We start from the raw sequence: 23016 nt of genomic DNA on the forward strand, positions 1-23016 counted from the left end.
CACTCCGGAGCTGTCTTCGTGTAGCTTTTAGGTAGGGTTTTAGGAGCAAACAAAAGTCTCTCGCGCACAACTTTGGTATCTCCTCCTCCTTCTCTCATAACTCTTTAGGAGAAATCTTTCTATCTTCTTTTGTGTTTTGTTCTATAGTTTCGTGGTTGAGTTTTGATTTGCGTTATCAGGGAACTCTATAGTAGCAGAAGGAGAGGTAGAAGCAGTAGAGATGGAGCACGGTTCGTTCACGAATGATAGTCATGCTTCGTTTACTCTTGCAGAAGAAGATCACACCCTTGCTAACGCCGTTCGTTTCATGTTAAATCAAGAGTTAGTCTCCCTTCTTCTATCATCCCCTTTTAAGAAGCTATACATACTTTTGACATTGAAAGGGTTTAGCTTTATATAATCTCAAAACTAGTTCTTGTATGTATGCTCACTTTGGCTCTTTGTTTTAGCGATTGAATGTTTGGTTAGACTTTTGTTTGTGGTTAGTTTTTCTCATTTGTATGCCAAACTGTTTAGAAGGATTCAGAAAAAAAGATTGATATCATCTCCTGATTTGGGTTAATGCCCGTTTTGCTATTTTCACTTGTATGAAGTCAAGTGATTATGTTGTCACTAACCATTACTGGCTACAACTCTGCAGTCCGAGAGTAACATTGGCTGGGTACAGCATCCCACATCCTTCCCTTGAATGTGTCAATGTCCGTGTCCAGACCACAGGTACACCCACCCCCCTTTTCACAACATTCTTGTTACTTACTATGTTCCTTCTCGATTACTCTGCAAGAAGTTATTTGTATGTGCCTAACCAATAGAAGCTTGATTGTTTTAGGCGATCCGGCGAGGGAGGTACTGAAAGATGCATGTCAAGAGCTAATGCTGATGAACAGACATGTGAGGAGTGTCTTTGACAAGGCGGTTGCAGAGTTTAAGGTTAAACAAGCGCGTTTGGCTACTGAGGAGGAGAAGAAGACGAAGGCTGAAGAAGCAGAGCTTAAGAAGCAGAGGGATCTACTCGCATCCATGGATATCGAAAGCGATTGATTTTGTGGGGGAAACAAAACATTTGTATTCTCTCTATAGCGTTTTTTCAATCTTGATTTGTATTCTCTACATTTGTCAGACGACTCCTACCTAATTGACTAAATATTATTCTCAAAATTCACAAATCCACAAGCACAAAATACAAACAAGCGCAAGTTTATTCTAATTAGTGAGCACACTAGGTATTTGATTCTTGACTACGCCTAGAGTAAAGAAGTAATGAGCGCATAGGAACAACATCCAAGCGATGTCGTGAGACATGTTTTAAAAACAAAAACGTGAGAGAAGACTCATCAACTGGACAAATCTCACGATCATAAAAGGATCACCAACAAGACAAGGACTTGCTTGAAAACCCACAATACTCTTCAAATTGTAACAAACCAAATACTTGCTCTGTTTTTCATTTGACACACACTTAATTTCTAAAGGCAAACAAACACACACCATTTTATTAAACCAAAACGCAAAACGAATCACATCACTTCAATTTGCATCCAAGTTTTATCATTTTCAAAAGCAAGGAAACACTGTATCTTCGATCAAAGACTATATATTAAGTAGACGCGCTGCTCTGTATCTTCGATCAAAGAACCAAACCAACATCGATTTGTGCTGTAATACTTGTGAGTTTTTGTAGCAAAAAAAAAGAAAAAACTTGCAAGTTTCAGTCTTGCGAGAAGGACGCTCTAGAGATTCTTGGCTGTGGATTTGTTTGTATTTACCAATTTGAATAGAGAAAGTTGTACAAAACAACATTTCAACCCCACGTTTCATCTTAAATCATAAGATCTTAGGCAAATACTTTTAAGCGAAATAGTTGTTTAATAAATCTTGATAATCCCTTAGCCAGTCTACGCCAAGTACATAACTACTAGTGAAACCGATATAGTTGCAGAAACTATATAAAAACGAAACTTAGTAGAAATTTTGAAAAGTAAAACAGCAACAGGAAGTTGAAGTTGAGATTCTTGTGTTTTGTCTCTTCAATAGCCTTCCTCTTGCTCGTACTCAGCCTCTTCATCTTCATACTCTCCTTCTTCATCAGCCGTGGCATCCTGGTACTGCTGGTACTCAGAGACAAGATCGTTCATGTTGCTCTCCGCTTCAGTAAACTCCATCTCATCCATGCCTTCCCCTGTGTACCAATGCAAGAAAGCTTTCCTCCTGAACATGGCAGTGAACTGCTCGCTGACTCTCCTGAACATCTCCTGGATCGAAGTCGAGTTACCAATGAACGTGGAAGCCATCTTCAAACCGGTCGGTGGAATGTCACAGACGGTTGACTTGACATTGTTGGGGATCCACTCGACGAAGTAGGAGGAGTTCTTGTTCTGAACGTTCAGCATCTGCTCGTCAACTTCCTTGGTGCTCATCTTCCCGCGGAACATAGCTGAGGCAGTGAGGTAGCGACCGTGTCTCGGGTCAGCAGCGCACATCATGTTCTTTGCATCCCACATTTGCTGAGTCAGTTCTGGGACAGTGAGGTTACGGTACTGTTGAGAGCCACGAGAGGTGAGAGGAGCGAATCCAACCATGAAGAAGTGGAGGCGAGGGAATGGGATCAGATTCACGGCAAGCTTTCGGAGATCAGAGTTGAGCTGACCAGGGAACCTAAGGCAGCAGGTTACACCAGACATGGTAGCAGAGATCAAATGGTTCAGATCACCAACTGCACAATTCAGCAAACAAAACATATAAGTCACTCAACATTTATAGTAGATTTAACTGATGAAAACAAATTGAAACAACATGTAAGACCACACGAGTCGTTTTAATCTGATCATATAACAGCATATTTCCATCAAGCAACACACATAAAACCACTGAGACAGAACAACACCAACTTCGATACTGATTGAACATAGAGTACTTACAGCTTGGAGTGCTAAGCTTGAGGGTACGGAAGCAAATATCATACAGTGCTTCATTATCAAGCACCATACACTCATCAGCGTTTTCAACGAGCTGATGCACAGATAGCGTCGCGTTGTATGGCTCCACCACAGTGTCAGAGACCTTGGGAGACGGGAACACAGAGAACGTCAGCATCATACGGTCCGGGTACTCCTCCCTGATCTTCGAAATCAACAAAGTCCCCATTCCAGAACCAGTTCCTCCTCCTAACGAATGACACACCTGAAACCCTGCAAATTCCAAAAACAAACCGAAAAACAATAAACCAACAGAGCTAAACCACAAAATCCTAAAACTAAACCGTTCAAAACCATTAACAAGCGATGAACACGGTTTAGGTTACTACCTTGAAGGCAGTCACAGTTCTCAGCCTCTTTGCGAACAACATCAAGGACCGAGTCAATAAGCTCAGCGCCCTCCGTGTAGTGACCTTTCGCCCAGTTATTCCCCGCACCGGACTGGCCGAAAACGAAGTTATCGGGACGGAAGATCTGACCGTACGGACCAGATCTAACGCTGTCCATCGTTCCAGGCTCCAAATCCATGAGAACGGCGCGTGGAACGTACCTCCCACAGCTCGCCTCGTTGTAGTAGACGTTAACCCTCTCGAGCTGGAGGTCGGAGTCTCCCTGGTAACGTCCCGTCTGGTCGATGCCGTGCTCGGCGCATACCACTTCCCAGAACTTCGAACCGATCTGGTTCCCGCACTGGCCTCCCTGGATGTGAAGAATCTCACGCATCTTCGCAAACCCTAAAACTGAGATCTAAAGCGAGGGAGAGGAAGAAGAGGAGAGAGGTTTTGAAAAAGGCGTAGAGTGATGTTTATGGAGAGAGAGGGGGGAGCGAGGGTCCATTTATAAAGAAAAAGAGGTTTTAACGGGTAAGATTTGGTGACTCGAAATGGAATTTTAACTAATCGACGGTTGAGATGCTGCCACGTAATTAGAGGTTGTAACGGGTGGAAATTCAAAAATAAATGGCTCGTTAATAAAGTTTTTTTTTAAAATAGATCTTTTTGAATTTCGGAATCTGTTTTGCGTGACAGCTGGATCCCAACCAAGGAGCAGTTACTAAAACGGCACCGCACGTGAGAGAGAAAAAAAAGCAGTTTCTGCTTTCCAACCTTGCAGTCGCACGTGAGAGCTTCTAATGGGCTTTTAACTCTTTCCAGAAAAGCCCCATTCGTTCAAAAATCTCGACGTAGTGATGTACGACTGTAGAATTATCAGACGGCACGCATGCTTGACCAAACCGGAACGTCGTCGTATTTGGATGGCGTTTGTCTGATTGAATCCTGAACCGGAGCTGAACCAAAATTTAACACTCAAAATCGGAAAAAGGGAATTTTCAGATTCAAACTTGCTTGACGCATCGACAAATTGCTTGAAACGAGAAGGAGAAGGAATCGAAGGAAGTGGAGGAAGAAGAAGATGTCTGTGCAAGAGTACTTAGACAAACACACACTCTCTCGGAAAATCGAGGATGCCGTCAACGCCGCCGTTAGGGCTAAAACCTCAGATCCCGTTCTCTTCATCGTAAGCCTCTTTCGCCCTCCTAACGATGGTGCAATTGTGGTACCTTATCCTGATGATAGATTTCGTTTTGGTACAACAGGCGAATCATATGAAGAAAGCTGTGTCATCTGTGATAACGAAGGTCAAAGCACGACAGATCCTTGATAGCAGAGGGATTCCAACAGTTGAAGTGGATCTCCACACTAACAAAGGCGTCTTTCGTGCTTCTGTTCCCAGTGGCGACTCCTCTGGAACGTGAGCACTCTTTCATCATAAGTTATTTGTTTGAATTGTTGTTGATGCATGATCATGAATTGAATTGAATTTCACCTCTTAGAGATTTGTAATATGATAAAGCTGAACATGAGGAGATTGATTCATTGATTTTAGATACGAAGCTATTGAACTACGTGATGGGGACAAAGGAATGTATCTGGGAAACAGTGTGGCTAAAGCTGTTAAGAACATCAATGAGAGAATCTCTGAGGCGTTGATCGGTATGGACCCTAAACTTCAGGCTCAGATCGACCATGCAATGATAGACTTGGACAAAACTGAAAAGAAGGTTGCTAAGAAAACTCTCTTGACTCTCATATATTTTCTAAGTATTTTAGGATTGTGGAATCTAGAGTTTTTAGTATATCTTCGTCACGGTTTTGTTTTTATTTAATTATCGTGTAGAATGAGCTTGGTGCTAATGCTATACTAGCTGTGTCCATTGCTGCATGTAAAGCTGGAGCTGCTGAGAAAGAGGTATCAACTTCTTCGCAACACTTTTCTCTAATGTATTTGATGAATACTCTAGTTAGGGGATCATGAATCATATGATAGAAGCGTTATAAATATCAGGTCCCTCTCTGCAAGCACCTTTCTGATCTTAGTGGCAGAGCAAACATGACGTTACCTGTACCTGCCTTCACTGTTTTGAGTGGCGGCAACCATGCTTCGAATAACTTTGCCATTCAGGTATTCCACTCATTATTAGTGTTTCTGTTCTACCTCTTTCTCATGCAAGTTCCTGGGAATACTTCTTTTCTCTCTTCAGGAATTCTTTTGGTTTTCAAATAATTTTATTTACGCGTGTATGACATTGCATATATTGTTAGGAAATTATGATTCTCCCAGTTGGGGCAAGTAGATTTGAGGAGGCCCTGCAATGGGGATCCGAGACATATCATCATTTAAAGGTCAGTCAGTTCTTAAAGATATATGGCTTTCTGGGAGTTACGTTTCGATTTGCATCTGTAATATAAAGGTGAGATATGATCTATTTCTGTGTATGGTAGGCTGTCGTTACTGAAAAGAATGGTTCTATGGGGTGTAATGTTGGTGAAGATGGTGGCCTTACTCCAGATATCTCAAGGTATCTATCTTTTTGCATCTGTAGCTTGTCGTGACAGCATCAGTAAAATGAGAATGTTGTGTTATAGTTTCTTGAATAAATACCTGAATACATAATTGTAACTGTCTGCAGTCTCAAGGAAGGTTTGGAGCTTGTGAAAGAAGCTATCAACCGAACAGGATACAGTGATAAGATAAAGATAGCTATTGATGTTGCTGCCACTAATTTTTGTATAGGTAAATATTATACGTCTTTGCAAACTTGTCTTCCGAGGTTACTTTTAAAGTTTCAGTCATGGACAGTCTTGGTTTAGTTCTAGGCATTTGTCATTCACAATTGGCTCGCAACACTAAAAGATGTTCAATCATATAATGTGTAACCTATCCACATCATACATTTTGCAAGTTTTTATTATATTTTTATTTTCCGTGGAGTTCTTCTCACGATTCTTCCCTGAGCAGGTACCAAGTATGATCTAGATATCAAATCTCCTAATAAATCTGGGCAAAATTTCAAGTCAGCGGAGGATATGATAGAAATGTATAAAGAACTTTGTGCTGGTATGTCTATGCCCGCTATGCTAGATTTTCTTGTGGTTCTACTTAGTAGAGTCTACTTTTAGAATTCTGATGACCTTATTTTCGGCTTTGTCTCTTTGTGGTTTTAGAGTATCCAATTGTGTTTATAGAAGACCCGTTTGACAAGGAAGATTGGGAACACACCAAGCATTTTTCCGGTCTCGGAATATGTCAGGTCCAACTCGGTTTCCCCTGTTAGAAATGGTTAACTTAGATTGTATGCTGTTTCAGATCTAACTGTCTTCTAAATCTTTTCACGGAATCAAATCTTTTACATAAAACAACCTAGGCTAACCATTCGAAAAAGATATAAAACCTGTTTATACAATCATTGTCATCGTCTAACTCCTCAATAGTAACTTTTGCAGGTGGTAGGTGATGATTTGTTGATGTCAAATTCAAAACGCGTTGAGCGAGCAATACAGGAGTCTGCTTGTAACGCCCTACTTCTCAAGGTAAATCTTATGTGCTAATTTGTGTATCGTATTTATCTGTTCCAGTATTGTGTGATAGGAAGCTAATGTCTAAATAATGAAAACACGTAACATGCATACTATGATACACAGGTGAATCAGATTGGTACAGTAACAGAAGCGATTGAAGTAGTGAAACTGGCAAGGGATGCCCACTGGGGTGTGGTGACATCACATAGATGTGGAGAAACAGAGGACTCTTTCATTTCGGACTTATCCGTAGGTCTTGCAACAGGTGTGATCAAAGCTGGTGCTCCTTGCAGAGGAGAACGTACCATGAAGTATAACCAGGTCTGGATCTTTTTGGAGTAGCCATGTAGTACATTAGTTGCAAGATAGTAGAAAGTCCTCTTTACGAGAAAAAACTGAAAGAGACGTTTAAAATATTGGTGCAGTTGCTTCGGATTGAGGAAGAGCTTGGGGAGCAAGCTGTGTATGCTGGAGAAGACTGGAGGCAAACTCTCTAAACAAGTGAACCGTGTGATATATAACTGTGACATTTTTTTCTCGTCATGCTGGGATGCATCCGAGTCTGGTTTTCTTACTCCGACAGGTTTCTGTGGCTTGAAAATAACATTTTGTTCTTTTTTTTGTCTTCTGTTTGCAAGTTTGAAGAACAAAACAAGAAGAAAGTTGTAAACCTTTTTTTTCTCAAATTGCAAAACCAGTCGAACTTGTTTTTCACCATGATCTAATCTAGCGTTGCAGTAGTAACATAGTAAATCCAGAAAACAAACTGAATCCAAACAGAAAAATATTTTAACAAAGGACTACAGTAAAGAAAACAGCATTCATCCACGAAGAGTTCCAAAGATTCTGCATCCAGAAGCCACAGACGTGTTAGGCATTAGTGTCTTCTTCTTCTTCAATCTTGGGAGCCAAATAGTACCGAATGTAACCCATCTCAGCCACTTTATACTCCACCACGACTGGTAATTCCGAGGACAAACTGATTGTCACGGTTTCAGACAAAGGAGTCGCCTTTGTGAAGGAGTTCATGTACCTCAAAGCGAATGAAAGCGACACAGGCTCGTTCATTTCTATCACAATTGCGTCTTCAGGCTGCAAACAGACATTAAACAAAAGGTCATTTCAACACTGTATTCAACAGATTATAGTTAAGGTTGTCAGATGGACTGTGACTGTTGTTCATACTTTGTCGACAGTTGTGTTCTGCCTGAGTACAATGTTAGCTGTCCCGATATCACCAGCTGTTGAAAACTTCACACCTTCTTTCGTCACAGAGATGACAACTACAATCAAAAACCACAACTACGTTATGAAAAAACTCCCAAAGACAAAACCACTATATCCTCTCTATGACTCCACCAACAATGCGTTTTACCTGTGTCACCAATGCTACTGAGATCTTTGCAAATCCTGGAAAATTCACCAGAAGGCATCCTCACAATAGAGTGGTACTCAGCGTCAGGGATTCCTAAATGCTCACTGTCGATATCCATCAGCTTCATCTCAAAATCTGCAATCTTGTCTTGTGCTGCACCATCCATCAACACCAATTATAAGATATTACTACACACTTTTAACATAGTCTACATGTAAAAAAAAAAACTTTTTTTCCTTCCTATACTCGAAACCAAACTATAGTTTTGTTCTGTAATGAAAACCATTTCCTTCCTTTCTCTAAAACAAACTATAGTTTTGTTCTGTAATGAAGAAATCTATAAACTATATAAAACCGAAATAGCATAAAGGAGGAAACTTTACTAGGGCTCTCGAACATGAAGGTGACGGTGTCGCTTCCGTCATCGGCTTTGATGGTGATGATGTCATCATTTCCGGCGCATTTGAGCATCTTGGACATGTTTCCGAGATTCATTCCCATGGAGAGGTTCCTGTCGCACCTGTAGTGCTCGAAACCTTCGGATCTCAGGAGAAGAGACACCAGCGCCACGTGGCTGGAGTCCATGGCCTGGAGGGAGAACCCGGTGCTGGAGCAGTCGAAGTTGGCATCGTTCACCAGATCCTTGACTGATTCTAGAACCTTCTTCAGCAGAGAGCCTTGGACTAGACGAAGCTCCAACATCTTTCTCGAAGGGTTGTGTGGCTAAGGGTTTGGGTTTTTAGGGCTCTGAACCTTTCTGGGAGGACGATTGATTGGTGAAATGAGTTCGCGGGAATCGATATTAAAAGGCTTGATTTTAGGGTATTTGGTTCCCGCTGCTTCTGGTTTGGTGTTGGTGGCGATGAATAATCACCTGTGTGTGACCATATCGCTCTTTTCGTACACTACATCACTTAAGTCTTAAGCCTTTTGTTGGGTGTGAAATGGGCCAGCCCACATTCTGTCCGAATAGTTTTCTTTTATATGAACAAATTAAAAGTGTTACTTAATCATTAATTTTAAAGTATGTTTTTTGTCAACAATTTTAGATTATGTTTTAAATCTAGTATTATTGGATCTTATATTTATAAATCATGCATTAGAGATTTTAAAATATTTGAAATGGGAGAAGGAGGAACTTGAGGCAGTGACGGTTAGAATGAAGTCATGGTCAATTCCACCGAGAGGTTGGTTGAAAGGAAACATTGGGGTACATTGGAACAAAACCAAGGCTAAATGCGGTGCAGCTTGGGTGGTTCGGGATGAAACATGGAAGGTATTAATGCATAGTCGACGAGCAATATTCAATGTTCGCTCGCTCGATGAGGCAAAATTCCAGACGCTCTTATGGGCTCTGGAAAGCTTTGGTTCTCACCACCTAAACCGTATCATCATTGCATTAGAAGATACTACTCTGCCCCCAAGTTGTCACAAGACCAAAAGCTTGGCCGAATTTCAAATATCAACATGCTGAGATTATGAAGAAATTGGAGAAGATAGATTGATGGAGACTGTTAAGTGAAGAAAGATCAACTAATAGAGGAGCTTTCATCATATCTCAAAGTGTCCTTAAAGATGGCTATATGCAATCTTATGTAGCTTCAGGTGCTCCTTTTTGGCTTAAGGATCTCTTTGAGAATGAAGAAAGGCTGTCCTCTTTTGCTGTTGGGACTTAGTGACTTAAGCACTAGATTTTTTGGGTTACAGCGTTAACTGGTTGAAGTTTGGGGGTTAATGGCTTAATTTTTTGGTATATATGGTTGTGATCAGTACTGACCTTGTAGTGCTCTGCTTCTTTGTAAGCATGGTTGTAACCAAACTCTTTGCTCGGTTGAGCTCGGTAATTATATTATCAGATGACAAAAAAAAAAGAGATTTTAAAATATGACTAGACTTTGACCCGCCCTTTATATTTTTTTGTTTTAATTTAATTTTCATATTTGTATTTTCTTTGTGATTATATTCGTATTTTTTTGTAATCATATTTGTGTATAAATCTTAATCAAAATATATTTTATTAAATAATAGCAATTTAAAAATTGATTTTGTATATTGCCGGTCGAATCCACCAACCCACATATTTCAATTTTTTTGGTTAAAAATCTGACCCATACAACCCACAAACAAATAATTTGTACCGGCATCCGCTCCATTTAATTTTGCGGTTTACCGTGGGTTATAAATTTTTAAAAAATAATTATTTAATTTAATTATTATCCAAATATGAGTTCAATATTTGTTGGAGGCAAAAGCATAACTGTCCCTATATATAATGAATTATTAAAAAAAGTGGGTTCCTATAATTATGGGAAAAAGGAAAGTAAATAAATGAAAAATAATATGCTTGTGTAAAAAGTTTTATATTACTCCCTCTGTTTATTAAAGATGTATATTTTAGAAAAATAAATTGTTTCACAAAGATGTATTTTTTATGTTTCCTATACAAAAATTGCAAATTTCAATAAAATTGATTGAATTTATTGAAAGACTATTGGTTAAAATGCATTGGAATTAGATAATTTTTAAAAATGATGTATAATTAATGTGTTTTCTTAATATGTGTGAAAACACCAAAACATACATCTTAAAAAAACAGAGGGAGTAATTAATAAAATAATTGGACCCAACTAATATCAGTTGGTCATACTGCAAAATTAATAGAATAGACTAGATTTTGACCCGCCCTAAGAGGACGGGTATATGTTTTGTTTTGTATGTTTTTTTGAAATTGCATTTCTAAGCGTATGCTTTTTTGTTATTATATATATATTTTTGTATCAGATATGTGTGTTTTGGGCAAATCTTTATTTTTATTTCTAATTTTACTTGTGTATTTTTTTTCTCAAAATGATTAGTCTTCTTATTTTGAACATTGAAATGAAATTATTATTGGACGAAAGCTTACAAAGAAATAAAAAAATCTCTAAAAAAAAAATAGTAGTTCAAAAAAAGAGAGCATTATAAGCATCTTCAAAAGTTGGATATAAAACTCCATTAACAGTTCGTAAATCTGTGTAGTTGGTCAAGTTTTTGTTATGGTTTAAAAGAAAATGCATATAATGCAATTCATTTTGTTTGGAGTTTGTAAACAGGTTACTCATTCTTTTATCTTTGTTCTCTCTATTAATTTCCATCCAATCTTGATATTGTGAAGTTTGATTTGCCTTCTTTGTCTCGACATTACCAAAATGATGTTCTTGATGTGAAGCTTCTTTGTCACCTTTTTCCATATTTTTTTTCTTCATCTGTAACAAATATTTTTTCTCATATTTGCTATTATTTACATAAGTATTTGTTCTATTAATTTTGTTATAATATAAGACCCATTAAACTAAATGAGTTTATATATATATTTGATTCCTGAAATGTTATTGTTTGTTATATAAATACTCAGAATTTAAATTAGATATGAGTCTTATTATTAGGTAACAAATAGGAGTAAAATAAAATATATTAACCCTTTTAAATAAAAAAAAACATATACTTTATATTATTTTTGGGGATAAGCATTGAAGGTCCTACAATTATGGAGTAAAGAAATATACATCACGTTTATATTTAAATGCAATTTGATGATTCATGGACATAACTTACTATCAATTGGACATTTTAAATACTTTATTAAAGTTTAATGACATTTTAAAGTGAATGTTTATAGACGATATTGTATATAAAATCAGTCTGTAACATTTTCAGAAAACTGGAAAATGCATTCATATGAGATTTTAATTTGAAAATTACTCATTTTTAGTTACATATTTGTATATGTAAATTGACAAAATTATGCAATATAAATATTTAAAATTATTGTATATTCTCAGTTCTAATCTCATCGACATCGTCTGTTTCAGTAACGAACATTATGTTCTTAGAAATTTAGAGAAACAGATATTGTATGTTCGAATTGATATATGTGGTCGGTTCTCAACTTCTCATCACATCAAAGAACAACACCATACTACAAGAGAAACCGAGCACATATTGTAGTTTCTACATACCGCTATGAGATGCCTGAAACAGAAGAGCAGCTATCCCAGCAGAACACTAAAAACCATAACTATGGGCAAGCAAACTACAGTCTTTTAATGTTCTGTTATTACCACCAAGGCCCACCCACAAGCGACTCATCCTTATACCCACAAAAACCAGATCCTCCTCCTAAGCCTTCAGCTTCTGCTCCAACACCTGACGTTGTCTCGGGTGCAACATCAGGATCCTCCTCTCAGCAATCTTCTGATGCTGCTGTTACTGGTTCTCCATCTCAGTAGAAACTAACCTGTTAGCTTAATATATGTACTGCCTATGTGTTGGCAAAATATCTGCTTTCTAAATTTCTACTTTTTGCTATTAAATTAGTCTACAATGAGTTGAACGCAACACAAATTATTCTACTTTATAAGATGATTCAACAAGTCCACAAAGGTTTTAGCTTTTATAAACTATCTACATACAAAGGTTTCATTTTCACAATCAGAAAAAAAAAGAAAAAAAAAAAAGAGAAAATAACCCAACACAAAAGGGGAAACAAGTTTTAAGATAATCTTTTACAAAGTAATACCAAGAGAGAAAGATTCGAGCTCAGAGCTTACTAGGTTGTCGGCCAAACAAAGAATGGCGACCTTCAGCAATAATCTCTCCGGTCACCTTGTTTCTCACAACAACGATCGTTCCTTTATAACCTCCTCTCTCTCCCATCACTCTCGATGTTATCTCCAGCTCCTCCTGAAAAATTAAAAATTAAAAAAAAATACATTTTCCCATTTCAAAGAAAAATACATCTTGTTTCTCCCAAAATTCATCATATGATCTTTAGCAACAAACAGTCCCAAGTAAAGATTGAAAAACATACACCAAGCTTAGCTTTTGAAAGGAAAGCAATGGACATGTCCACCGAAACATTCATAGGTAAACCTTCTACATGAACAACTGCTCCACCAACTTCGTCAACAAGATTTGCAATTGCACCATTTGCTAGATACCCTTCTCTGTCCTGCCATTACCAAAACCTAACCATATCAACACAATCTCGACCACAAAGATATATATTCATGATTACAAGAACAAGTTAATTTGTATCTTTCAGACATCTTACAAGACAGTAGTAATGGTCTTTCCTTTCATATGATTGATCAAAAATCCCATTAAAACTCAAAAATACTGTCATCAGCATGGAGAATTGAGGAAGGATACGAACCGTCAAACGGAGAGGAACCTTGAAAGAGCAGGAAACGAAACCAGGGTCGACTCGGTTGACTCGGATGCCTCTGAGGCTGAAATCCTCGTAGAAGCTTCTTCCTTTCTCTACTTTTCGCGGTGCGTCGCCGACGTCAACGTCTTCGCTCAGCTGAAGATGCTCTCTTATTTTCTCCATTATCATTCTCTCTTCCATTTCCAATGTTCCTGTCAAATTCAATCTGCATCTTATTCTATTTTTATTTATTCAACTCTTAATAAATAAATATTATTGTCTATTTATCCATATTTTAAGGTTAGTCATATAGTCTCGGAACCTTTCGTATGAATTAGAGACTTCCATGTGTTATCAAGACAGGTTCTTCTGCAAGTTTTTTTTTTAACTAAGTTCTTCTGCGAATTACAACCCAGCAGCTTTGTAGTACGACATAGAATTCTTTATCTGTGTGTGATGTAACATTATTAAACTTTGCAGTGGAGATTAGATTCATTGGATAAAACTGTCTTCAATAGTGTAAAAATGTCATTAGGACAAAAGGAACAAAAAAAATGTCATAGAACTCTTTTTAACTCTTTTTATTTTATGATTTCTCAAGAAAAGTGTTTATTGCACGAAGTTATCTAAGAATATAGCCGAACAAAACAGACATGTATAAGAGTATCTCCTCAGTTGCCGTGCGCTCTAAGGAAGCAAAACACACACACAAGAAACCTACACATTCTTTCGCTATACTTTTTTAATAAAGCATGCATTTTATAATGCAACACAAACATAGATTTCCTATCCACAAATATCTTATCATATCATTTCGGCATTTTCTGTACTCGTATAGTCATGTAGATGCAAAACTGGCCTCTGCAGCTATATTGGTGTTTGATTCTATAAACCAAGTTAAACTGGTTCCCTTCATTGACTTTTCAGTGAGAATACAGATGAGCTTTCTGCATCAAAACTGGACAACATAGGAAGATAATCAGATTTTCTTCTTACTAGTAGGTCGTAGCAGTACTTAAAACCAAAGCTCAGTCTGCGCTTACCATTTTATCGGTTAATTGTTATGGTTTTTGAGTTCTTCAGCTGATGGATCCATGGACAGTGACATGCCCGCCTTCTGCAGATTTAGACTCATCATTGATTAATGGTTCTTCAGATCCCTGGCAGTTCATGTTCAATGTTATACCATAACAAAGAATTATACACTTTTTTAGTTAAATCAATACAGGGACAAGGATAATAACTGCACACCTCTTGCTTCTCCTGAACTGTTTCCGTGGCATCCAAGCAAATGGTTTCTGCTGTACTTTCCCTGGTTGGATCAGAATGTTCCTGCGTTGGAGAAGACAAAATCTTGTGTCAAACAAAGTACATGTGTGTGAATTAATAGAGCATAGATGTATTCTCTTTATGGAACTGAAAACATACATTTGATTGATTACTAGATGATTCAGCAGTTGGATCCACAGCCGGCCGCAGACCATCTGATGAATGATCCAGATCCTCAGAGTGAGTTTGGTTTAGAGTCAACATGTCTTGTAATACTGATGTTGGAGAAGTAGCAGAATCTTCAGAGTTTCCATGGTCATTTACATCAGAAGTTTCAGCTTCTGGTAGTTGTTGTTGCATCACTTCTTGGTCATTTCTATCACATGGTTCTTCAAATTCTTGATAAGTCCTCTCGGATGATTCAGGCTCCTCAGCTGAGTTTCCCGGAATATTTTTCAAATCCTGAGAAAAAAAAGTTGCCAAGATTATGTTCAATGTCTTAATATTTGTTTTTAAAGAAAACATAACCCATTTGCATGCATGAATGAAAACAAAAACATGAACTGACCATAGGCTCCAAGCTTCCTGCTTCTTCATTAACTTCTGGAGAAGCTAAAGACTTTGTTTCATTTAAATCTCTTCCCACAGGTAACATTTCACTTTCCCCACCATTAAACCCCATTTCCATACTAATCTCCGATTCATTAATAAACAACGACCTCTCTTCATCAGAGGAGTCATTCCCATCAACTGAACTTGGAGGTGAACCGAGTTCAGAAACCTCAACTTGAAGATCAGAGTCAACGGAATGTGTAGTCACGTGACTTCTCTTTATGCTGTAACCGAAATGCTCCACGTATCTCTGCCTCGCTTTCGCCAGTGAACCAGAACCACCGCTTCTTGGCGCTAAACCAGGAAAAGATTTTCCAGCACGGTCTTCATTTCGTTTGCAGAAAGTTTCGGAAGCATCTGATAAGTCTGAAACTGAGAAATCTCTCTCTCTTTCTCTCGGAGAAAGCGTTGTGTTTGAGTCACTATCATCATCATTGTTTCTTATGGAATCAGTCTCTATCCGTACCTCCCCTGCCTCCACATCACTTTCTTTCGTTAAAGGAAGTTGATCACTGCTACCTAAATCATCAAGAAAAGTCTCTATGAATTAAAGAAGTCTTAGTCCCTATATCATTATCTTCATCTGCATTTACAATAACAAAACTAGTATTCTTGATCTATATTATTACTATATGTTAAAAGATTAACCAAAACGAATGTAGCATTTTACTGGTGCACCGAGATTTAAAGTCACTTCGGAAATCGAAAAGAAAGAGTATATATACCTTGCAGTGGCTTAGGCCTACCATAATCAACAGTCTTTCTCCACAGAGACTCCAATTTAGGATCATTTTGAGATTCCGAAGGAAAGACTCTGTGGTGGAAGCTCTCATGGCGACTATAGAAAATATCTTTAGGGTTACCATCCGCAAACTCTTGCTGGAAACTATCTCCTGTCAGGTTAGGTCTCTCTTCCTGTGGATCGTAAGGAAGGTCAAAAGGGTTTCTTCTGGGTAACATAACGGAAGGTGCAGAGCCTGGCATGATCACTCCATCGGTTTCGTAGTTTTCTCTATCGAAACCATAATAGTTGTTTCGACCTATACAGATCCGAGGAACTTCCATATCCATCAGGCTTCTCTCAGCTGCAAGTAAGAAGAATCTTCTAGATCGTCTTCTCGTGATCAGATTCTCTAGCCTCTTGTTTCGTTCGATCTCAGATGTTCCAAGATCCATCAGGTTCTTCTGGTCATCCTCTGTCCACGCTACTATCACCGTGTTTGTTTCTTTCTCTCTTTCTTCTTCCTCTTCTGATGACGATGATGATGATGAGCATTCTAGTTCAGTTTCACCGTCACAAACACTTGTTACCCTCTCCAAAGGATCTTCTACAACCACATAGTCTTCGTTGTCAAGGTTAGACTCAACGAAGCTTTCTTCTGCTGCAAGCAACGTCCTGTCTCTCTTGAAAGCCTCCAGATCTGGAGCGATCGTCGTCTCCGGTGGTAATTCTCCGTAGAGAGTCGTCAGAATAACTTTGCCTCTCTCATCCTCGCTAGCTTGAGACGAGTCCCAATCTTTCCCGACCTCTTCCACTTCCCTTCTCGCGTTTCGTCGAACACTTCTTTGGTGCTTTAACTCAGCCTTCTCTGTTCTTCTCCTCCCCTCGCTCGAAACAGAGAGCAGCAACCCACCACGATCCGTTCTCTCTTCCTCCTCCTCCTCACCACCACTCAGATGGTTCCGGAGATAGAACGAAGCGCAAGCGATCAACGGAGAAGAACAGAGCATGACATAGAAGATCCGAGGAAGAAAAGTGTACAGGAAGATCACAAAGGCCGAAACGCAAGAAGCAACTGGGTATCTCTTCGCGTATCTGCACGTCGTGTTCGTTGAAAATCTGATGACTTTCCAGACGATAACGCAGACATCTTTAGCATCGAGACCCATGGCTTGTTCTTCAAGCGAAATCCCTGAAACTCAGAATCATTAATGAAGAGAAAGAAAGAAAGAAGGAAGAGAGGTCAAGCCTTTACCTTTGAAACGATGACCAGTCAAAAAGGAGGAGAGGGGGTCTTTTTTGTAGATTTAGAAACTTGCTCTGTTTTATTTTCTTTAGTAACTTGGGTTTATATGTTATGGAGGGAATGTTTATGAATGGAGGGAATGTTTATGAACGGATCTCGGATCGTGCGGGGAAGACACGAAGCTGTGGTGATGAACCAATGAGTTAGTTGTATGCATGTTTTTCAATGATTCTTTTGTCTTCTTTATTACACGTTTGAAGTTTAGTTATTTACTTATATTTGCAGGTTAACCCTTGTTTCTCTGAGTTTTTGTATATATTGCTATACTTTCTTAATTTGTAATTTAGATTGTGTAAGCCCACCGACCCATGACAATTTCTAGTCGAAATATATGAATAATTCGATCATAATACATCATTTCTTTGTGAATACAGTTGGATGGATATAGATTAAGATACTATTATTTTTTCTTCTTCTAAATATACAAATATAAATGCGTCAATGGTTGTTACTTGTAAGATTATCTTTCTGTTCAAGAATAAATTTCTTCTATTAGTAGTTTCGCAGGTAATTTTCGTAGTTCGGTCTCTTATAAGATAAATACATTTATATTATGAAATATTGGGTTCTCTGTATGGATAATCTCGTGGAAGATTTGATGTGTTTGAGTGTTGATAGAATAGTGGTTGAATTTAGTATATGATTATGAAATGTATTCATCCGTAGAAAACTTCTCCACAGGATGAGGCGGATATCTATTCGGGTTTGGTTCGTATCTATTCAAATTATAGATTTTTATGATCAAATATTTCAGTTTCAGTTAGATATTTTTAAATTTCAACTCAATTCAGTATGGATTTTTGCAAGTTCAGATCAACTATTTAAATTATTTTAAAATTTATTATATACTTTAAATTTCTAAAAATATATAAACAAAATAATATATTATATATAAATATGAATTAACATATATAAAAATATCTAAACTTAACATATCAATTGGTTTGGTTTGAATATTTAGATAGAAAACAATAGATATTTCAAATATTTTTTGGTGCTTTGAATATATTTTAGATATTTTAAATATTTACTTTTGATTATTTATATACATTTTTAAGTATTTTTGAACAACGTAAAAATATATTTTTAAAAATAATAATACTCATAACATTTATCTTTTAAAAATAAGTGAGTTTTGTTTTATACTCTCTCTGTTTCAAAATATATGAAGTTTTTTTAGAAAAATTGTTTCATTATAAATGATATTTGCACAAATACATATAATTTTAACTTTACCAAAAATTGTGCAACCAGTTATAATTAAATAAATTAGTTTTAAATGAATTTTGTATAGATACTTTTGATAAAAAAAAATTTTTGATATCTGTATATTTTGGATAAATTAACATCTGATAGGAAACGGATGAAACGGATAGAGGTTTTGTTTAACCCATCAAACAATGACAATTATAAAAGTTACCTAGGAACCAACGGATGTTATTCAAGGGAGAAAATAAAATAAAACCAAGTTGCCAAGTATAGGGCACACTAGTGGTAGTCTCTAGACAGGTATCTGATAATAAAAGTAACAGAAAGTATCGAAAAAGAAGGAGAGAGAATAACAAATTTTGAGAACCGATTGGTCGCTCAGAGACTTCTTCAACAGAGAGTAAATTTTTCTACAGCTGTAGTTTTGCTAGTGGCTAGATTGTTTAAAAATAATTAAAGTGTAAATATAAATATAAATGTTAGTATAATTTTACTTTTATTGAGAAATGCAATTTGGTTTGTCATCACTGCGGGTGCTTCTCCTCCTCCTTACGATTCTTATCACAAAGGACACTGACAAAAAAATATCTGGGAAACAGGCGACACGTAAGCAAACTTATTGAATGTATTGGATTCAGGGTTTACAAAATATCTATCACACCAATAGTATCGTTTCTACTCCTTTTAAAAGGACCCAAACATTTCTCTTTCTTTTTTTGTTATCAGAGTGTAGTGTGTGGTTCCAGTGAGATTGAGTTCCAACGAGTTTCATCCTCTTCATAATTCATCAGATCCACAGCTCCATCTTCCAGGTTCAAGTCCTCTCTTTTCAATCTTTGATCCACTCTTAGATATGTGCATGGAAGAAGTCCATCAGTTGTTTATGTTTTGATGCATGTATTCTTAGAACCTGGTGTGTCTCTCATCCATAACCGCTTCTATATATAATCTTTCAGCCATGTCTTCAGTACACAGTAGTACTTTGATGTCTGTCGTATGCAACAGCAACAACAACAACAAGAACCACTCCGCCTGGCCAAAACTTCCAAACTCCTCCTTACTACCTGGATTCGATGTGGTTGTCCAAACCGCTGGCGTTCGGTTCAAGAAAGACACAACAGCCACACGTGCCACGCTGACGTTTGATCCACCAACGACAAACTCAGAGAGAGCCAAGCAGAGAAAACACACCGTCGACCCTTCTTCTCCTGATTTTCAACCAATCCCATCTTTCGAAGAATGCTTCCCTAAGAGCACTAAAGAACACATGTACGTATATCATCAATTCACAACTCTTCATGCTAACATCATCACTTGAAATCATTTTTTTTTTAATTGTTTTCATCAGGGAGGTTGTTCATGAGGAATCTGGTCATGTCCTCAAAGTTCCTTTCAGACGTGTTCTTCTGTCTGGTGGTGAGCCAGCTTTTGATAACTACGACACTAGCGGCCCTCAAAATGTCAACCCACAAATTGGTAATGTTCATTCACACTTTCTATGTGACTTATTACAATTTTTCTCGGTGGAACCTCTTTTTCTCTTAAGTTTTAACCACGGGTCTGTGGTCGGGTGTTCAAGACGTTCTGTAGATCTCCAAAAGATCCGATTTCGAATCCGCACCACACTACATTTCCACAATCAGTGACCACCGGGGCTTTCATATTCTCTCCGGGGAATGGTTTACTATATATATTTTTTATTACAAATTTACAATAAACAAATCAAAACTTGTCAAAAACAGGGCTTGCTAAGCTAAGGAAGGAGTGGATCGACCGTCGCGAGAAGCAAGGAGCACCAAGGTACACTCAAATGTACTACGCAAAGCAAGGGATCATAACCGAGGAGATGCTCTACTGCGCCACCAGAGAGAAGCTCGACCCCGAGTTCGTGAGATCAGAAGTTGCGCGTGGTAGAGCCATCATCCCTTCCAACAAGAAGCACCTGGAGCTCGAACCGATGATAGTCGGTCGAAAGTTCTTGGTCAAAGTCAACGCCAACATCGGAAACTCGGCCGTTGCGAGCTCCATCGAAGAAGAAGTCTACAAGGTTCAGTGGGCGACCATGTGGGGAGCTGACACGATCATGGACCTCTCCACAGGTCGTCACATCCACGAGACGCGCGAGTGGATCCTGAGGAACTCGGCTGTCCCCGTCGGCACCGTCCCCATCTACCAAGCCCTTGAGAAAGTTGACGGTATTGCTGAGAATCTTACGTGGGAAGTGTTCAGAGAGACTCTCATCGAACAGGCCGAGCAAGGTGTGGATTACTTCACTATCCACGCTGGTGTTCTTCTGCGTTACATTCCTCTAACGGCCAAGCGTATGACTGGAATCGTTTCTCGTGGAGGATCAATCCATGCCAAGTGGTGCTTAGCTTACCACAAGGAGAACTTTGCGTACGAGCACTGGGATGATATTCTTGACATATGTAACCAGTATGACGTGGCTCTTTCCATTGGGGATGGTCTGAGACCTGGCTCCATCTATGATGCTAACGACACTGCTCAGTTTGCTGAGCTTCTTACTCAAGGTGAACTAACACGCCGAGCATGGGAGAAAGATGTGCAGGTGATGAACGAAGGGCCAGGGCATGTGCCGATGAACAAGATCCCGGAGAATATGCAGAAGCAGCTTGAATGGTGTAACGAGGCGCCGTTCTACACGCTTGGTCCTTTGACTACCGATATAGCTCCTGGGTATGATCACATCACCTCTGCCATTGGAGCTGCCAATATCGGAGCCTTGGGCACAGCTCTTCTCTGCTATGTAACGCCTAAAGAGCATCTCGGGTTACCGAACAGAGACGATGTGAAGGCTGGGGTTATAGCTTACAAGATAGCCGCACATGCAGCTGATCTAGCCAAGCAGCATCCGCATGCGCAGGCGTGGGACGATGCGCTGAGCAAGGCCCGGTTTGAGTTTAGGTGGATGGATCAGTTTGCTCTGTCGTTGGACCCTATGACCGCGATGTCGTTCCATGATGAGACGCTTCCGGCTGATGGAGCCAAGGTTGCGCACTTCTGCTCCATGTGTGGACCAAAATTCTGCTCCATGAAGATAACTGAAGACATCAGGAAGTATGCGGAGGAGAATGGTTATGGCACTGCTGAGGAAGCGCTCAGAAAAGGGATGGAGGCTATGAGCCAAGAGTTCAATGTTGCGAAGAAAACCATCAGCGGAGAGCAGCACGGTGAAGTTGGTGGTGAAATCTACTTGCCAGAGAGCTATGTCAAGGCTGCTAAGAAGTAAAAAGGTCAGTATCCTTAGTGGTTCCTCGCTTTACAAACATGTTAGTTACTCACGTATGGTAAAAAAATGTGTCCTTAATGTGATCTTTGCCTGTTGCCATCTTTCTTTTGCTTCTGGTTCCTCAGGGAAAGGGTGGAAACAAGACCTCGCTTACAGGTGCCTGTTGGATTATACCTGAATAAGGCACAAAATGTTGGTAAGCTTTAGTAGTCTCTCTGTTTATTAAACTTTAGAACTATCTATCGTGTTATGTTTCTCCTGTTTGTTTCATTGAGTCAGTGTCAGTAATAAAAAGAACAAACTGAGTTGTTGTTTTAAATAAGTTTATATGTGATTTGGATGGTGAATTGACATGAAAAAGCACCAGGGGTGCTTGAACCAGGCTAGCCTGCTAAAGAGCGGGACTAGTCTGGGAACAGGCTGAGAAAGTCCCTTTGAACCTGAACAGGGTAATGCCTGCGCAGGGAGTGTGCAGTTTTCCTTTTTTCTTTTCTATAGGAGATGAAGCTTCCTGCTGTTGACGATGCTCTGAGTCTTGGTCCATGGTTTCCCCACAGTTTGATTCTCATGAGCTAAGAGTTTCAGCTTAATTGACATATTATCCATGAAGCAACTGATACACTTAAGTCACTAACGTTAAAGAATGGTTCAATCTAAATATCATTCAGATTGGTAAAAAGATTTTGCGTCTTGGGACATAAGCCAAAATCATTCTGGTCTGATGAAATTGTTTTCCAACTCCACAAAACAAACAATATGGCTCCTCTTTATGATCATGTTTACTAAATTCATTCAGTTTCTTACTATCACCTTGAGGATTTGTCCTCACAGATTCATTCAGTTTCTTGCTCGACCAGAACAAGCAGATGTCGGGAAAGTGGAGCTCAACCTCACTTTCATGAACATGATCCACTTCCTCTGCTCCTTCGTAACACAAATTTGAAAAAAAAAAATGTGTTCCATATCAATAAGTAAAAAAAACTGTTATATTGCAGTAGAAAATTAGTAAAACGAACATACAAAATGCCACAAGAACCTTTTTGGAGTCAGGAGGAGTAGGTTACCTTTTTTTTTTGTTCACCGAGGAGTAGGTTACCGTTTCTATTATTTTTCATTATGCTTTTCTAGGAGATTGCTAAAGCCTCACCAACCAGCTGATGTATATGACTCATATGACTGTCTTTGGTTAATGTTTCTGTAAAGAAGTAAATGAACCATTTTCTATCTACTGTATCTGCAATATTTTTTGGT

At 38.6% G+C, this 23016-nt stretch overlaps 7 protein-coding genes across 8 annotated transcripts; 3 read left to right on the top strand and 4 right to left on the bottom strand.

The window, feature by feature from the left end:
• The first annotated feature begins 47 nt into the window (after nt 1–47).
• On the top strand, nt 48–1173 carry LOC108809415 (uncharacterized). Its single transcript, XM_018581554.2, has 4 exons — nt 48–75; nt 180–321; nt 641–717; nt 830–1173. Exons 2-4 carry the CDS (start codon nt 221–223, stop codon nt 1039–1041), a joined length of 390 nt encoding a protein of 129 aa, XP_018437056.2. The 5' UTR covers nt 48–75; nt 180–220; the 3' UTR covers nt 1042–1173.
• A 673-nt stretch (nt 1174–1846) lies between these two features.
• On the bottom strand, nt 1847–3789 carry LOC108812964 (tubulin beta-7 chain). The gene is made up of 3 exons (XM_018585369.2): nt 3305–3789; nt 2919–3188; nt 1847–2713 (listed from the first exon to the last, which is right to left on the bottom strand). The coding sequence occupies exons 1-3, from the start codon at nt 3696–3698 to the stop codon at nt 2028–2030; spliced, it is 1350 nt and encodes a 449-aa protein (XP_018440871.1). The 5' UTR covers nt 3699–3789; the 3' UTR covers nt 1847–2027.
• Nucleotides 3790–4291: 502 nt separating this feature from the next.
• Nucleotides 4292–7552, top strand: LOC108813635 (cytosolic enolase 3). Its single transcript, XM_018586248.2, has 13 exons — nt 4292–4493; nt 4573–4727; nt 4863–5037; nt 5154–5225; nt 5322–5438; nt 5579–5659; nt 5759–5835; nt 5947–6050; nt 6276–6374; nt 6482–6567; nt 6761–6847; nt 6959–7156; nt 7261–7552. Exons 1-13 carry the CDS (start codon nt 4389–4391, stop codon nt 7330–7332), a joined length of 1428 nt encoding a protein of 475 aa, XP_018441750.1. The 5' UTR covers nt 4292–4388; the 3' UTR covers nt 7333–7552.
• On the bottom strand, nt 7495–9063 carry LOC108813636 (proliferating cell nuclear antigen 2). The gene is made up of 4 exons (XM_018586249.2): nt 8594–9063; nt 8211–8363; nt 8021–8118; nt 7495–7927 (listed from the first exon to the last, which is right to left on the bottom strand). The coding sequence occupies exons 1-4, from the start codon at nt 8910–8912 to the stop codon at nt 7706–7708; spliced, it is 792 nt and encodes a 263-aa protein (XP_018441751.1). The 5' UTR covers nt 8913–9063; the 3' UTR covers nt 7495–7705.
• Nucleotides 9064–12050: 2987 nt separating this feature from the next.
• On the bottom strand, nt 12051–13638 carry LOC108809542 (uncharacterized). The gene is made up of 3 exons (XM_018581679.2): nt 13405–13638; nt 13060–13200; nt 12051–12932 (listed from the first exon to the last, which is right to left on the bottom strand). Exons 1-3 carry the CDS (start codon nt 13597–13599, stop codon nt 12789–12791), a joined length of 480 nt encoding a protein of 159 aa, XP_018437181.1. The 5' UTR covers nt 13600–13638; the 3' UTR covers nt 12051–12788.
• Nucleotides 13639–14216: 578 nt separating this feature from the next.
• On the bottom strand, nt 14217–17976 carry LOC108810659 (uncharacterized). The gene is made up of 6 exons (XM_056987766.1): nt 16005–17976; nt 15236–15798; nt 14827–15129; nt 14650–14730; nt 14442–14558; nt 14217–14356 (listed from the first exon to the last, which is right to left on the bottom strand). Exons 1-5 carry the CDS (start codon nt 17167–17169, stop codon nt 14478–14480), a joined length of 2193 nt encoding a protein of 730 aa, XP_056843746.1. The 5' UTR covers nt 17170–17976; the 3' UTR covers nt 14217–14356; nt 14442–14477.
• Nucleotides 17977–19167: 1191 nt separating this feature from the next.
• On the top strand, nt 19168–22993 carry LOC108813019 (phosphomethylpyrimidine synthase, chloroplastic). Of its 2 annotated transcripts, XR_008935896.1 has the most exons (6): nt 19168–19327; nt 19472–19784; nt 19864–19991; nt 20258–21769; nt 21891–21961; nt 22133–22993. XR_008935896.1 is itself a non-coding variant. In XM_056989057.1 (5 exons), exons 2-4 carry the CDS (start codon nt 19474–19476, stop codon nt 21763–21765), a joined length of 1947 nt encoding a protein of 648 aa, XP_056845037.1. In that variant the 5' UTR covers nt 19168–19327; nt 19472–19473; the 3' UTR covers nt 21766–21769; nt 21891–22099. The 2 variants fall into 2 exon arrangements, 1 of the variants encoding a protein (XP_056845037.1); XM_056989057.1 differs by lacking the exon at nt 22133–22993 and having other exon boundaries at nt 21891–22099.
• Nucleotides 22994–23016: the final 23 nt, after the last annotated feature.

The sequence above is a fragment of the Raphanus sativus genome, chromosome 6 (assembly GCF_000801105.2).
Source record: "Raphanus sativus cultivar WK10039 chromosome 6, ASM80110v3, whole genome shotgun sequence".
In the NCBI taxonomy this organism is placed as follows: domain Eukaryota; kingdom Viridiplantae; phylum Streptophyta; class Magnoliopsida; order Brassicales; family Brassicaceae; genus Raphanus; species Raphanus sativus.